We start from the raw sequence: 13,975 nt of genomic DNA, 5'->3' as shown, positions 1-13,975 counted from the left end.
CTGACTTATCAAAGTTTGTACATTTGTTCCACGATGACCAAAGATGATGAATTTAGTTCAAATCAAAGCCACTCTTTACACCTTGGAACTATTTTTACACAGATGCTGAATTTGATCCTGAAAGACTCGTTTGACATTTGAACACATTTGTTCTTCACAAAAACAAAAGTTTTAAGGCAACAAAGTTCAGTTTTAGACTCAAAGTTGAATATTTGTTCACACTTTAATATTTGAGTCATAAAAACACTTTCCCTCTAACTGTGCTTTCAAAAAGAAGAAGATTTGAAAAACAAGCAGCCACATTTGATCCTAAAAATGTTCATTTTTCTCAGAGTTATAGAAGAAGATCAATTCTTTCTATCATCACTACGTCTGCAGGCTGCACATTACCCTCACACATGATCCCTTCATCCCAGCATCCTTTGCTCTTCTCTTCCTTCAGCCTCCTCTTCCTCCTCTATTACAGTAAACACATCAGGTTGGTACTAACTAACATCAGCTGTGTGTGATCCTGTACAGACTGAACTATCTGGTCAACAGTGAGAAAGTTTCTCTCTCCCTCCTACAGAGGACAAAGAGACACTGAGGAACCAAAACTGTAAGGCCAGAACCTGAACCCAGGATGAAGAGGTTCAGTGAATGTGGTGTTGAAGGTGTGGAGGTGGATCAGTGTGTCAGAGGAGACTGTGTAGAAGGACAGAGTGCCAGCAGGACAGTCCACATACACTGCTACTCTATGAGAGGAGGAGGAGGAGGAGGAGAAGGAGATGGATGTGTTTCTGTTATTGTGACAGACAGAGTAACGACCATTAGAGCACTCCAGTCTCCAGGACTGATCATTCCCTCCAAACACACAGTCTCTACTGTTTCCTCTCCTGCTGATTCCTCTGTAACTCACTGATATAGAAACTCCTCCTCTCCACTCGACCTCCCAGTAACAGCGACCAGTCAGACCATTTCTACACAGCAGCTGAGGCCAGCGGTCAAATCTGTCTGGATGATCAGGATATGGCTGATCCTCATTCACATGAATCATCTTCCTGTTGTTGTCAGACAGTTTGATGTATCTGTTCACTGTGTTTGTGTCGACTGTGAGTTCACAGGAATCTGATGGAGAGAACAAGACACAATACAGCTGCAGTTATTGATCTATCATCTGATCATTGATTGACACTTTGATGATGACATCAGAGCTGTGAATGAGTGATGTCACAGTGTGAAGATGGTTGAATGTGTGCTGCTTTGTTTTCACACTTACACTTCCTCAGACCTGGTCTCAACCATCGGACTCCAGCAGGCTCCACCCTGAAAGGAGGAGGGGGGTCAGAGCAGCATGGAAACATGGACATTACATCGCTCTCATACACAGAGCTTATTCTCTACAAATGGACTTACATCTTCACATGGAGCACTTATTATTAATCAGCTGATAGTCTTTCAGTTCAGTGGAGCTTCTTCTGATTGGCCGATGGCTACAGCTCATTATTTTCACTTATTGATGATCTATTATTATTATCAGTATTATATTTGTAACCCTCCTACTCCATTCTAATTTGTAACAGAATTTTTACCTTGCTTACCTTTAACAGTTTAGCATGGGAGGTGAATTGGTAAGAGCCTACTAAATATGAATGTCTCTGCATTTACTTCGACTAGATAATCAGATTTTCACAAGGGTGCAGAGAGGCCAAGTTCAGAGAACTCCCATGCATACTTTTTAATAACCACCTTCCTTTTCAGTCATAAAACACAATGTTTACTCCATTTGCAACATGAATAATTAGTACACACACAGTTTCAATGCAAAAAAAATAGGGGAACATTTATTCAACATGACCCAAATGAAATAAAGAAAATAAAGACAATACCCGGGGTTTTTAATTTGTTCAGTTTATGGTACCATGAATTCTGGCGCGCAGTTGGAGCTCACTAAACTAAAACCCTCATATAAGAAACAAAATGGAAACAAAAGTAACAGGGTACTACACTCTCCCCCACCAAAACAGGTCATGTCCTCATGACAAGTAGCACACAAATCACATCATCTTCATTTAACATGTTATGACCAGGACAAACATTACCTTTAACCTATCTACTTGTAAAAAGTGCTCTTATATCTCTTAATAGAAGATAGGAATAAATCATCTTTCTTATCATCGACCTTAGCTAGGGTGGCAATATGGGTGCTAACTGCTACTGACGTTGGGCTCCCTAGCAAATCATAGGTCAGTCTGGTGGGGACCCTTTTTAGTCTCTGAGTTAGTGTTGTTTCGTCTAAACTCTCTAACACTGTCTTGTTTCTCAGAGGTTTCATCTGTTGTCTGTGTCTCAGTGTCTCTCTCACTTTCAGCAGTCTTATTTTGTACAGAGGGTTCATCCTCAGTGGCTGCTGCAGGTGCTTCAGTGATGTCCTCTTGCACTTTTGAGTCATCTTCAAGGACAGCTAAATTCAGATCCAGACTGAAAGGTTCACAGTGATCATTTTCTTGAGATGCTGGTTTTCTGGACTCTTGTGGTGGATGATAATCATACCACACACCCATTTCATCCTCCTCCGAGTCATATTCTGACCCCATCTTGTCTTCAGGCCAGTGAGCTAGAGAGATGACAGTTTTCAGTTCTCTTTGCTTTAAGCCTTTTACTGGCTCTCCTTTTAGGCTTGAGGGGTCTCTTTGTCTGGTTCAGGTCTCAGCTGTACCTCCTGTCCAATAGGCAGAATATGATTTCGGTGCAGTACGTTGTCAGAGCCCTGACCATTTTCTGGCTTCAACTTGAAGACAGGTAAACCAGGCAGTTGACTCTCCACAATGTATGGAGTAGCTTTCCAACGATCAGCAAGCTTGTGTTTTCCCTGCAATACCAGATTTCGGATCAAAACTCTGTCACCAGCAACTAATGGGCAGAAGCGAACTCTCTGATCATAACGTTGCTTGTTTCCTTAATTTTTCTTTTCTGCCATACTCTCAGCCAGCTGATAGGCAGCTTGTAGCTCACGCTTCATGTTTTTAACATACCTCAAATAAGATTTGGTGGAGGTACCATCACTTGAGACTCCAAATGTCACATCTACTGGCAGCCTGGCTTCTCTGCCGAAGATAAGAAAATATGGAGAATGACCTGTTGTCTCATCTAGTGTGCAATTGTACGCATGCACCAGATGGCTGATGTGTCTGCTCCATTTACTTTCATCCTGTGTTTCAAGAGTGCCGAGCATGTCGAGAAGAGTTCTCAGAACCGCTCAGGCTGTGGATCGCCCTGAGGGTGGTACGGTGTAGTTCTGGATTTCTTGATGCCAAGCATGCTCAACAGTTCATGAATAAGCCGACTCTCGGAATCCCTGCCTTGATCTGATTGCACTCTTTTTGGTAGACCATAGTGGACAAAGTACTGTTCCCACAGAACCTTAGCAACTGTTGATGCTTTTTGATCCTAAGTTGCAAAAGCTTGAGCATATTGGGTGTAGTGATCTGTAACTACAAGGACATTGCAGATGTTTCTGGAGTCAGGCTCGATTGACAGAGAATCCATACAGACTAGATCCTTTGGTCCCTCACTGTTAAGATATGACAACTCAGCAGCTCTCTTAGGCAACATTTTCCTCTGAATACACTTGGGGTGTCTTCTTCATCCTCTCAGCAGAGTCCAGACTCATAAAAACCCTCAGAAGAAATAAAATAACTTCAACAACACTTAACAAACTCATGAACAGCACAGCGTCTCTCTATCTCTCTCTTACATCTCCGCTCCGTTTCTCTTTTTTAATCCTCTCAGAATCCGGTAGGTTACCTCATACTCATCCATAATAGACCCTGATTGGACAATGACAGGTTGACACCTGAATACTCAAATAAACAATAAAACATACGGCAGGAGGTGTTCAAGGACTGCTCAGAACACAGGAAAATTCAATATCTTCTAAAAAACATAGCAAATATACATTTCCCTGCATTAAACACAACTGATCTCACATCAGTAGTAATTTAGAATAGAATTTAAAATCCTCCTCCTCACCTACAAAGCTCTTCATGGTCAGGCTCCTTCATATCTTAAAGAGCTCATAGTACCCTATTACCCCCCTAGAACACTACGTTCTCTGAATGCTGGGCTACTTGTGGTTCCTATAGTCTCTAAAAGTAGAACAGGAGCCAGAGCCTTCAGTTACCAAGCTCCTCTCCTGTGGAACCAGCTTCCAGTTGTGGTTCGGGAGGCAGACACCCTCACCACATTCAAGAGTAGGCTTAAGACATTCCTCTTTGATAAAGCTTATAGTTAGGGCTGGATCAGGTGAGTCCTGAACCATCCCTTAGTTATGCTGCTATAGGCCTAGACTATAGGGGGATTTCCCATGATGCACTGACCTCCTCTCTTCCTCTCTCGTTCTGCACTCATTCTTGTCCCATTAATGCATGTTACTAACTTCACTTCTTCCCCGGAGTTCTTGTGCTTTCTCGTCTCGCAGGTTCTTATCGATCCTGGTGGATCCTCAAAATTACTGATATTAATGTTATGATTATTATTGTTATAATCATTATTATAGTTACTATTATTATTGTCCACCGTTGTTGTCATTGTCATCATCTTCTTCATGTTCATCATCATCATCAGTCATTTCTGGTCTCTCTCTCTCTCTCTGTCTGTCTCTCTGTCTGTCTGTCTGTCTCTCTCTCTCTCTCTCTCTCTCTCTCTCTGTTTCTCTCTCTCTCTCTCTCTCTGTCATGGCGGAAAAGGAAGTTTTTCCTTGCTGTCTCCAAGGTCTTGCTCATGGTGGGAACTGTTGGATCTCTGTAAATAATGTTATAAGGAGTTCGGTCTAGACCTGCTTGAAAACTGTCCTGAGATAACTTCTGTTATGAATTTGTGACATACAAATAAAACTGAACTGAACTGAACTGAATTGTAGTTTAGCTGACGCCTTTAGTTTTTCTGGACTCAAAGGTAACACACGCTGATGGCAGATGACATCCATCAAAATATCCCAAGCTATTTATGATATGAGCCCACAAAGCTGCAGTGTGACAACATTGACAAATATCAACCCACCATGATGCTCACCAACCCTTTAGGATAAACCACTGTCCTATTTTCCAATGTCGAAACAAGACATCGGTCCAGAAAAACAGAAATTTCATCACCTTTCCTCTGTCACCTGACTACTACTACTGTATTAATCCGCCTGATACCTGAGAGTGTCCAGTCTCCAGTGTGGATCCTCCAGTCCAGCAGACAGCTTTGTTGCTGAGTCTCCTGGATGATTGTAGCTCAGGTCCAGCTCTCTCAGATGGGAGGGGTTGGAGCTCAGAGCTGAGACCAGAGAAGCACAACCTTCCTCTGTGATCAGACAGCGTGACAGCCTGCAAACACACAAAACAACACATTACATAATAAACATGTTCAAGGAAAATAAACAAAACAATGATTTGAGACAATGTTAGGAAGATTACGATTGTATCCATCAACATAATTCAGCTTTAAAGTGGTTATCAGTTGAACAGGTTGACGAATTCTGACCTGAGAGTTTCCAGTTTACAGTGTGGACTCTTCAGTCCAACAGAAAGCAGCTTCAGTCCTGAATCCTGCAGGTCGTTCATACTCAGGTCCAGCTCTCTCAGACTAGAGGACTGGGAGCTGAGAACTGAGGACAGAGCTTCACAGCTTCTCTCTGAGAGGTTACAGTCACTCAGTCTGTAGAGACAATGATCAACAATAAGAAAAATAGCCAAACCAAAAATAGCCAAAACCAAAAACAATTAGTTCTGTAAAAATGATATTAGCTAGTGAGGAGTTCCCAATGTTGGTGATATATAATGTCTTTATAATCTCTCTAAGTCAAAAAGATAGCAGAGTATTTAAGTGATAATACAGAAATCCAACTTTTCTGTACTTACAGAGCTTTGTTGGAGGCTTTGACCACTGGCAGCAGCCTCAGAAGAGCCTCCTCTGAAGCAGAGTATTTCTTCAGGTCAAACACGTCCAGATCTTTTTCTGATGACAGTAAGATGAAGACCAGAGCTGAACACTGAGCAGGAGACAGTTTATCTCTGGAGAGACTTCCTGAACTCAGGGTCTGTTGGATCTGATCCACTAGAGAACGATCATTCAGTTCATTCAGACAGTGGAACAGATTGATGCTTCTCTCTGCAGAGGGAGTATCTTCAATCTTCTTCTTGATGTACTGGACTGTTTTCTGATTGGTTCGTGAGCTACTTCGTGTCTGTGTCAGCAGACCTCGTAGGAGATTCTGATTGGTCGGCAGTGAAAGACCCAGCAGGAAGCGGAGGAACAAGTCCAGGTGTCCTTGTTGACTCTCTAAGGCCTTGTTCACTGCACTCTGGTGGAGATATTTTAGATTAGGTTTGTGTTTGAAGACTTTAGACCACCAGGGTGTTGTTTGTTCTTCTGCCAGCAGATTGACTCCAGAGTTGATGAAAGTCAGATGGACATGAAGAGCAGCCAGAAACTCCTGAACACTCAGATGGACGAAGCAGAAGACCTTGTCCTGGTACAGTCCACTCTCCTCTTTAAAGATCTGTGTGAACACTCCTGAGTACACTGAGGCTGCTCTGATATCGATGCCACACTCTGTCAGGTCTGATTCATAGAAGATCAGGTTGCCTTTCTGCAGCTGCTCAAAAGACAGTTTTCCCAGAGACTCAATCATCTTCCTGCTCTCTGGACTCCAGTGGGGATCTGTCTCAGCTCCTCCATCATACTTGATCTTCTTCACTTTGGACTGAACCACCAGAAAGTGGATGTACATCTCAGTCAGGGTCTTGGGCAGCTCTCCTCTCTCTCTGGTCTTCAACACATCCTTCAGAACTGTAGCAGTGATCCAGCAGAAGACTGGGATGTGGCACATGATGTGGACGCTTTGTGATGTCTTGACGTGGGAGATGATTCTACTGGCCTGCTCCTGATCTCTGAACGTCTTCCTGAAGTAGTCCTCCTTCTGTGGGTCAGTGAACCCTCTGACCTCTGTCACCATGTCAACACACTCAGGAGGGATCTGATTGGCTGCTGCAGGTCGTGTGGTTATCCAGAGGCGAGCAGAGGGAAGCAGTTTCCCCCTGATGAGGTTTGTCAGCAGCACATCCACTGAGGTGGACTCTGTAACATCAGTCAGGATCTCAGTGTTGGGGAAGTCCAGAGGAAGTCGACACTCATCCAGACCGTCAAAGATGAACACAACCTGGAACTCTTCAAACCTGCAGATTCCTGCTTCTTTGGTTTCAGTAAAGAAGTGATGAACAAGTTCCACCAAGCTGTACTTTTTCTCTTTCAGCACATTCAGCTCTCTGAAAGTGAATGGAAATGTGAACTGTATGTCCTGGTTGGCTTTGTCTTCAGCCCAGTCCAAAGTGAACTTCTGTGTTAAGACTGTTTTCCCAATGCCAGCCACTCCCTTTGTCATCACTGTTCTGATTGGTTCATCTCTTCCAGGTGAGGGTTTAAAGATGTCTTCATGTCTGATTGTTGTTTCTGGTCTGTCTGGTTTCCTGGATGCTGTTTCAATCTGTCTGACCTCATGTTCATCATTGACCTCTGCAGTCCCTCCCTCTGTGATGTAGAGCTCTGTGTAGATCTGGTTCAGAAGGGTTGGGTTTCCTGCTTTAGCAATCCCCTCAAACACACACTGGAACTTCTTCTTCAGGTTAGATTTAAGTTCACGCTGACAAACTCCAACAAGATGTTCTTAATGAAGACAGAAAATATGATCATTAAGTGATTGATAAAAGAAATATGAGAATTGAATTCCCCTAAAGCAGAAAAATGTTCAGCTCAAATAGAAAATATCTATTTTGTTTCTCCCTGAGACCAAAAGTTATGGGGCTAACTTATTGCCACCATTCATTTCAATGAGAGGAAGTGGTTGTTGCCCACATCCAAGCACACAGATTTTGCTCTGCATCATTTCACTGTGTTAAACTGCTGGTGGCACACACCTGGGGGCAGCCGCTATTTAAAGCACGTTATCTGTGAACCCTCGTGCAGGCAGGGGGCGGTGTGAAACTTTCCTTTAAAAAAATACATCACAAATTGCCATAACATTTACATTTATAAACTACTGAAACAGAAGTTAGCAACACATCAGCCAGAAGAAAAGGAGTGATCTCTCTTTGTATATTTAAATAAAATACAACAATAATACAATGAATTATCATGGCATTGTTATGCATTTTAATTTGTGAGTTGTGACCAATTTTGGCTTTAAAGAATGAGTATGTGAATATAATTTGGTCCGTCTGTTGAGACATCACTAAATGTCTCATTTATCCAGCGAGTTAAATCTTTAGAGAAATCCTCTTACTGCTCTGCAGACGGTCAGCCAGCTCCTCCTGCTTCATTCTCCTCAGGAAGAGCACTGTGATCTTCAGAAATTCCTCTCTGCTGCTCCTCCTCTGCTCTTCATCCTCACCATCCAACACCTCCTCATCCTCCCTCTGACTCTCTGAGCATTCTGGGTAATCTGGACTCAGATCCTTCTGGATCTTCTTCAGCTCGTTCTTCACAAAAGTGACAAGGTTGTCCTCCAGCAGCTGGAACAGAATATTATATGAATGACTCAATCAAAGTCAAATCATGGAAGCAAACATCAGATCCATGTTGGACAGACTGACAATCCACTGGTCTAAAAAGTGCAGCATGGAGATTATTGTGAACACAATAGATGTAAAAGTAGTTGTTGTCCATGTACAGACCATAAATATGGAGTCCAGGTGTGTTTGATGCTGCTGGGCAGACTGACCACTGGGAACCTCTGAGCTCTCCTGGTCCACTCTGTGGAGGAATCATGAAGAATGAGCTCACATTATGTCTGTCCACACAGAGACAAACACAAGGTAAAGGTCCATGAAGTGATATTTGGATGTGAACAGTGAATCTGATGACTCCCTGTAGTGGTAAAGGTTTACTAGTCCTGCTGATCCCACTGAGAATCAACAGCTCACTTTGGTTCAGTCCCAACAGCTCTCACCAACCCCTCTATATAGCTCTCCCTCCCTCACTGTACACTGCTGAAGTGCCCTGGAGCAAGGCACCTAGAGCCTCCAGCTGCTCCAGTGGAGCTGCTCAGTGTCTGCTTGTATCAGACTGGTTGTACTGGGCAGCTCCCAGTGTGAATGTGTTTGACTGTGTGAGTGTGAGGCAGCTGCTGCTGAAAGAGTGTTGGTGCTCAGAGAACTTCATCTGAGTCAGTAAAGGTTCAAAAACTGGAGATCTCAGAACTGAGAGTCTGATAAAAACACATCATTTTATTTTACCATCAGTTTGAAATCCTCACCTTTGATCAACAGAGTGGCGGCCATCTTTGAAGTCTATATAACGATCCATAGAGTGATCACTCTTCATGGACACACAGCTGGGTTCAGGTTGTTTCCTCCTGATAGAAAAACAGGATCAGTTCTGCACTGCACCCACAACACACTGAGACAGAACCAGTGACTGAATACACCGACTGTACACAGTGTATTTGTACCCAGGGAGTTCTTGGTTAGGATTTCTATAAAGTCAGTGTTTGATTTAGACATGTTTCACTGTGTATTTTAAAGCTGTATTCAGTGCAGTGTGCAGTATAGGCGGGGAAATGATGGAGTGGAGTGACCATATCGGTCCAATTAGGATAAACAGAGGAACAGACGTGGTGTCAAAGCAGTGAGTTTCTATAAACTGCTGCAACTATTTGTTCACTGTGAAACTGAGGCTGTTGTAAATTGAGCTGATCAGACACAAACCATCACCGTCCATTAAAATAAATTTTAAAACATTTAAAAATAGAGATTTCACAACTGAGAGTCTGATAAAAACACATCATTTTATTTTACCATCAGTTTGAAATCCTCACCTTTGATCAACAGAGTAGCGGCCATCTTTGAAGTCTATATAACGATCCATAGAGTGATCACTCTTCATGGACACACAACTGGGTTCAGGTTCAGGACAGTCTGGTCTCTGATGGATCCTGATAGAAAGAAATTCATTAAAGCTCACATATTCAGAAACATTGTCACTGAATCAAAGACTTTGTGAAATGATGTATAATTTGAAATGTTTGAATACAGGGCTGGACAATAAGAACAATGTCTTCAATTACTGACATTATGGACGTGTTACTGAACACAATTTACTGATGTCACACTTCAACACACTGTCTGAATTCCATATAATTAAAGTGAGAGCAGCTACAACATCTAAGCAGCGAGCAATCAGCTCCCAGTCCAGTCCAGAAGAGCAGAATGTGGAACTGGTCAGACTGGAATGAATCAGGACAAACATCAGCAGTGAGCAACATGAGGAAGGAAATCTGCTCTGATTGATTCAAACACATGTTACTGTTACATTTCTCATTATGAAGCTGAATGTTTCTCCTGATTCTGAATTGAGATCAGATTGTCCAGCCCTGTTTGAATACTGACAACTACGTACTTTAGCTCAGATAAATGTCTTTGTTTCAAATGGAGAATCAAAGCCTTTGTGACATGGAGAAGAGTCATGGACAGTTAGAGATCCTCATCTCACCTCTGAGCTTTGGTCCTTGTGTCATGTTCCCCACACAGAGTGCTTTTAGAGGGAGGGACTCCCTCCTCTCTGTCCTCACACTGATCCATAGCAGAGCCCACACCTTCACACAGACACAGCAACCTGCTGGGAGAGATCACACATTATTTCCCATCATTCCTCTCAGTCACATGACAAACACACACAGCTCTGATTGGAGGGTGGAGGGTATATATATATGTATATATATGTATATATACATATGCTGGAGAGAATTTTGTTCCTTTATTATTCAATCAAATAGAATAGATTTGAAACCAAAAAAGAGATTTGAGAGCAAAAAGAGTAAGTGGCAATTGAAAAAAAAATATGAGAGAACATATTTTCTTCAACTTTCTTCAAAATTTCTTCAAAACTAATGTTTGTAAGTAAAAACATACGACCATTTTGCGTCCTATTTGCTTGCAAGTTGTAACAAGTTATCCACCACCTCATGATGTTTCCTCATCAATCCTGTGGTCGTCATCCAGCTGCGTAGTGATGTTCACCCTTCCTAATATGGCTAGCTTTACAGAGTTATCCATGTGTGCCCTGGTGTTCTCGTGTTTCTTTAGTTTCTCTGACAGGTGCTTCATATCCCTCACTCCGGTAACTGTCCATGCTGGATCTGTCCCCGTCCTTTTAAAAAGCATGAGTGCACCCAGCTAGCCAAGCCTTCCCGGTGTACTGGCTACGGGAGAAGCCGCCGCCATATACTGCTTCCCTTTCTCTCTAGCCTGCTGTCTGATTGAGAGCTCAGGTTGATCTGGGCCCAGCTCTTTCACCCCAACTTTCTCCAACAAAGTTCTCCTCTCAAACGGATCTTGGAGGAGAGATTTCACCGAGTTAGGGTTGGGTCTTGGAGGAGTAACGTTCACGCCCCTAGAGCCCGGTCTTTATTTTATCAGGGGCGAGCTTGGGGCGATAAAATAATCTCCCTTCTTGGATTCGATTTAAGGACGCTGATTGGCTAAACTCTATGTCATACTGCTACATAGACCCGCCTCCTGGGGGCGCTTTCTCTATCGGCCCAGAGCTGATGAGGCTTCAGACAGGCAGAGGAAAGGTTGCGATTACTGGGTGCATTCCATATTTCAAACACACAAATATTGACATACTGATATTTTTATCATTATTATTATTTTTATTTTTAATTTTTTAATTAATTTAATTTTTTTATTTATTTGTTATTTTTGTGGCTCAAGGGGGGCGGCGCCCTAGCGCCCTCTATTGGCCAACCGCCACTGCTCTTGTGGAGGGACTGGATAATAAGCATGTATGTATGTCTGTACGGAGAATATTTCAACAGTTACTATAGTAGTGGTTTTGGAAGTTACTGAGGATGATGGATCAAATTCTGACATTTACAAAATACAAAATTGCACTTTAATTTTTTTTATTTGAAGTCCAGGTTCACTGATTTTGAAGTTCTTTATATGCATAATACATTGGAACTGCAGTTTAGGAAGCTCTTTGTCATTGATGTTCAGATATTTATTCAAATTTCTGCTGGTGTTCTTTTGCTGTGCAGCATTTTCTCATTGACTGTGTCTCTGCAGCTGTGGTTATGCATTAAGCAAATAAATAATCTCAAAATCTACGAAGAAATCCTCAAAAATCAGCTCACTGGGAGATAAAATGTTGCCACACATGTCAGAAATTGATTCATCATCCTCAGTAACCCCTAAATAAACTGAGAACTCATCATCATCCCAACCTTTTTCTATCACTGAGTAAACTGACGACCCCGACTGAGGGACATATTTTATACATATTTCATATTATATCCAAACTCTACAATCAACCCAAATATTGAACTCAGTAACTGCAAGAAGTTGAAGTTGATTCTGATGAATTCTGAGCAGATTATTTCCTGTTTAGGGAACTTTTTCTACAGTGTGTCTGTGTTATGTATCTTTGATCATTTTTAACAATCATAAATACTTAATATGCTTCTTTTTGGACAAATTCACTGTTTTCTTGTCCCTGATGTTTGGTCATTGATCTATTAGACAGTTTACTTTACATTGACTTTTCTTCACAGAAGTGAACCAGATGCTGAGATATAGGCCGACCTACAGACCCCCCATGAAGCTATGGTGACCACTAGTGGGGGTCCCGACCCTCAGGTTGGGAACCACTGATTTACATCATTTCTCCTGTAAAACTATCATCTGCTTCTCCACTGATTGGCTGCTTCTCTCTGTTTCCTCTCAGTGTCAGTTGAATCCCTTTGTCTTGTTGGACTGTTGCTCAGACTAAAGAAGCAGTTAGAAAACATGACTGTGAACTCTGGGAACTACTGATGGCCTTTTCTCATCACTGTCACACATTGCAAACTAATCAATACATGGATCAATAGTGGTTTGTTATTGGCCAGAGGAGATGCTGCTGGTTCTCATTGGTCAGTGTTGAGGAAGAATGAGAGCAGAAAGCTGCCATCAGCTGCTCTACTTCTACTATCAGTCCACTAGATGGCCTCATGGAGCTGCATTTATCTGACAGCTTTACTTCCTGCTTACTTTTCAAACATGGGATCAGTTTATAAAATAGAATTCATTATTTTACATTCAAGCAGCCAAAAGTATTTGAAGTAGTTCATATTGGCTCCACCTGCAGCAACTCCAACATTAAAGTAGTGATTACATGTTAATGCATCAATAATAATCATCCACTAATATAATAATACAACACTGACAGAGGCCATTCTGTACACTGACTACTTTCACTTTACATACTTCAACTACATTGATAAGGTGAGCTCATAAAGACAGACAGAAATCATACAGTGAGTACTCTGAGTACTGTCAGTGAGTACTCTGATTACTTTGAACAGTGACACACTGACAGTAAGATGGAGGAAACTCTTCCTCCATGTTGGTTCTCAGTTGACTGTTAGTAGAGTTTTCTGCTCTTTCTACTGAACTAAACTAACAAGATGAACAAACAGTGAAAAGTGTCTCTTACTAACCTTCACATGGACAGAAGAAGAAGCTGCGACACGACGAGCTCACAAAGTGAAAGTAACCTGTGGACAGGGAGTGGCTGTGACGTCACAGTTGTCAGGGCAACGGAAGGATGGAAGGATGGAAGTGAGATAAGACTGAGTGAGTGTCTCCAGAGAGAGACTGGGAGCTTCAGCTACATTGTGCTGATAATACTTCTGTAACTGAGGAACTTTTTTAATGCAGCACTTTAAGTTGTAATGGAGTATTTCTGTAGTGTAGTATCACTACTTTTACTATGTTCAGCTTTGAACTGTTGGTCAGACAACATTGTGTCACTGTGGGCTCTGGATGATTGTAACGGGCATTTCATATATTTTAGATTAATGACAATAATAATTAGTCACAGTCCTTCCTCAATAGTTGAAATCAGCTCCACCTGAGCAGCTACAACAGCCAAATACAGCAGTAATAATAATCTAATGATAGAATATAATATA

The 13,975-nt window shown here is 42.0% G+C and overlaps 1 protein-coding gene across 4 annotated transcripts; it reads right to left on the bottom strand.

Annotated features, from left to right (window-relative positions):
• Window positions 1-204: 204 nt before the first annotated feature.
• LOC127361015 (NLR family CARD domain-containing protein 3-like) lies at window positions 205-13,583 on the bottom strand. Of its 4 annotated transcripts, none has more exons than XM_051395576.1 (11): window positions 13,502-13,583; window positions 10,513-10,638; window positions 9,839-9,955; window positions 9,278-9,376; window positions 8,697-8,775; window positions 8,306-8,534; window positions 5,886-7,689; window positions 5,509-5,682; window positions 5,181-5,351; window positions 1,259-1,305; window positions 205-1,107 (listed from the first exon to the last, which is right to left on the bottom strand). In XM_051395576.1, exons 2-11 carry the CDS (start codon window positions 10,599-10,601, stop codon window positions 563-565), a joined length of 3,354 nt encoding a protein of 1,117 aa, XP_051251536.1. In that variant the 5' UTR covers window positions 10,602-10,638; window positions 13,502-13,583; the 3' UTR covers window positions 205-562. The 4 variants fall into 4 exon arrangements, with proteins under 4 accessions (XP_051251536.1, XP_051251537.1, XP_051251538.1 ...); XM_051395577.1 differs by having other exon boundaries at window positions 10,513-10,635; XM_051395578.1 differs by having other exon boundaries at window positions 9,278-9,365; window positions 9,927-9,955; window positions 13,502-13,524.
• Between the last annotated feature and the right edge of the window lie 392 nt (window positions 13,584-13,975).

This window comes from Dicentrarchus labrax, unplaced genomic scaffold, assembly GCF_905237075.1.
Source record: "Dicentrarchus labrax unplaced genomic scaffold, dlabrax2021, whole genome shotgun sequence".
Classification (NCBI taxonomy): domain Eukaryota; kingdom Metazoa; phylum Chordata; class Actinopteri; family Moronidae; genus Dicentrarchus; species Dicentrarchus labrax.
The sequence above is the reverse complement of the archived record's forward strand: the minus strand, read 5'-3'. Positions and strand labels throughout refer to the sequence as shown.

What these genes read in the sequence shown, in the direction of transcription:
- LOC127361015 (XM_051395576.1), bottom strand. Translation starts at nt 10,601, where the DNA reads ATGGATCAGTGTGAGGACAGAGAGGAGGGAGTCCCTCCCTCTAAAAGC. An exon ending in GGCTGACCGTCTGCAGAGCA is followed by an intron (nt 7,690 to 8,305) that starts GTAAGAGGATTT and finishes GTCTTCATTAAG; the next exon opens with AACATCTTGTTGGAGTTTGT. An exon ending in AAAGCCTCCAACAAAGCTCT is followed by an intron (nt 5,683 to 5,885) that starts GTAAGTACAGAA and finishes TTGTCTCTACAG; the next exon opens with ACTGAGTGACTGTAACCTCT.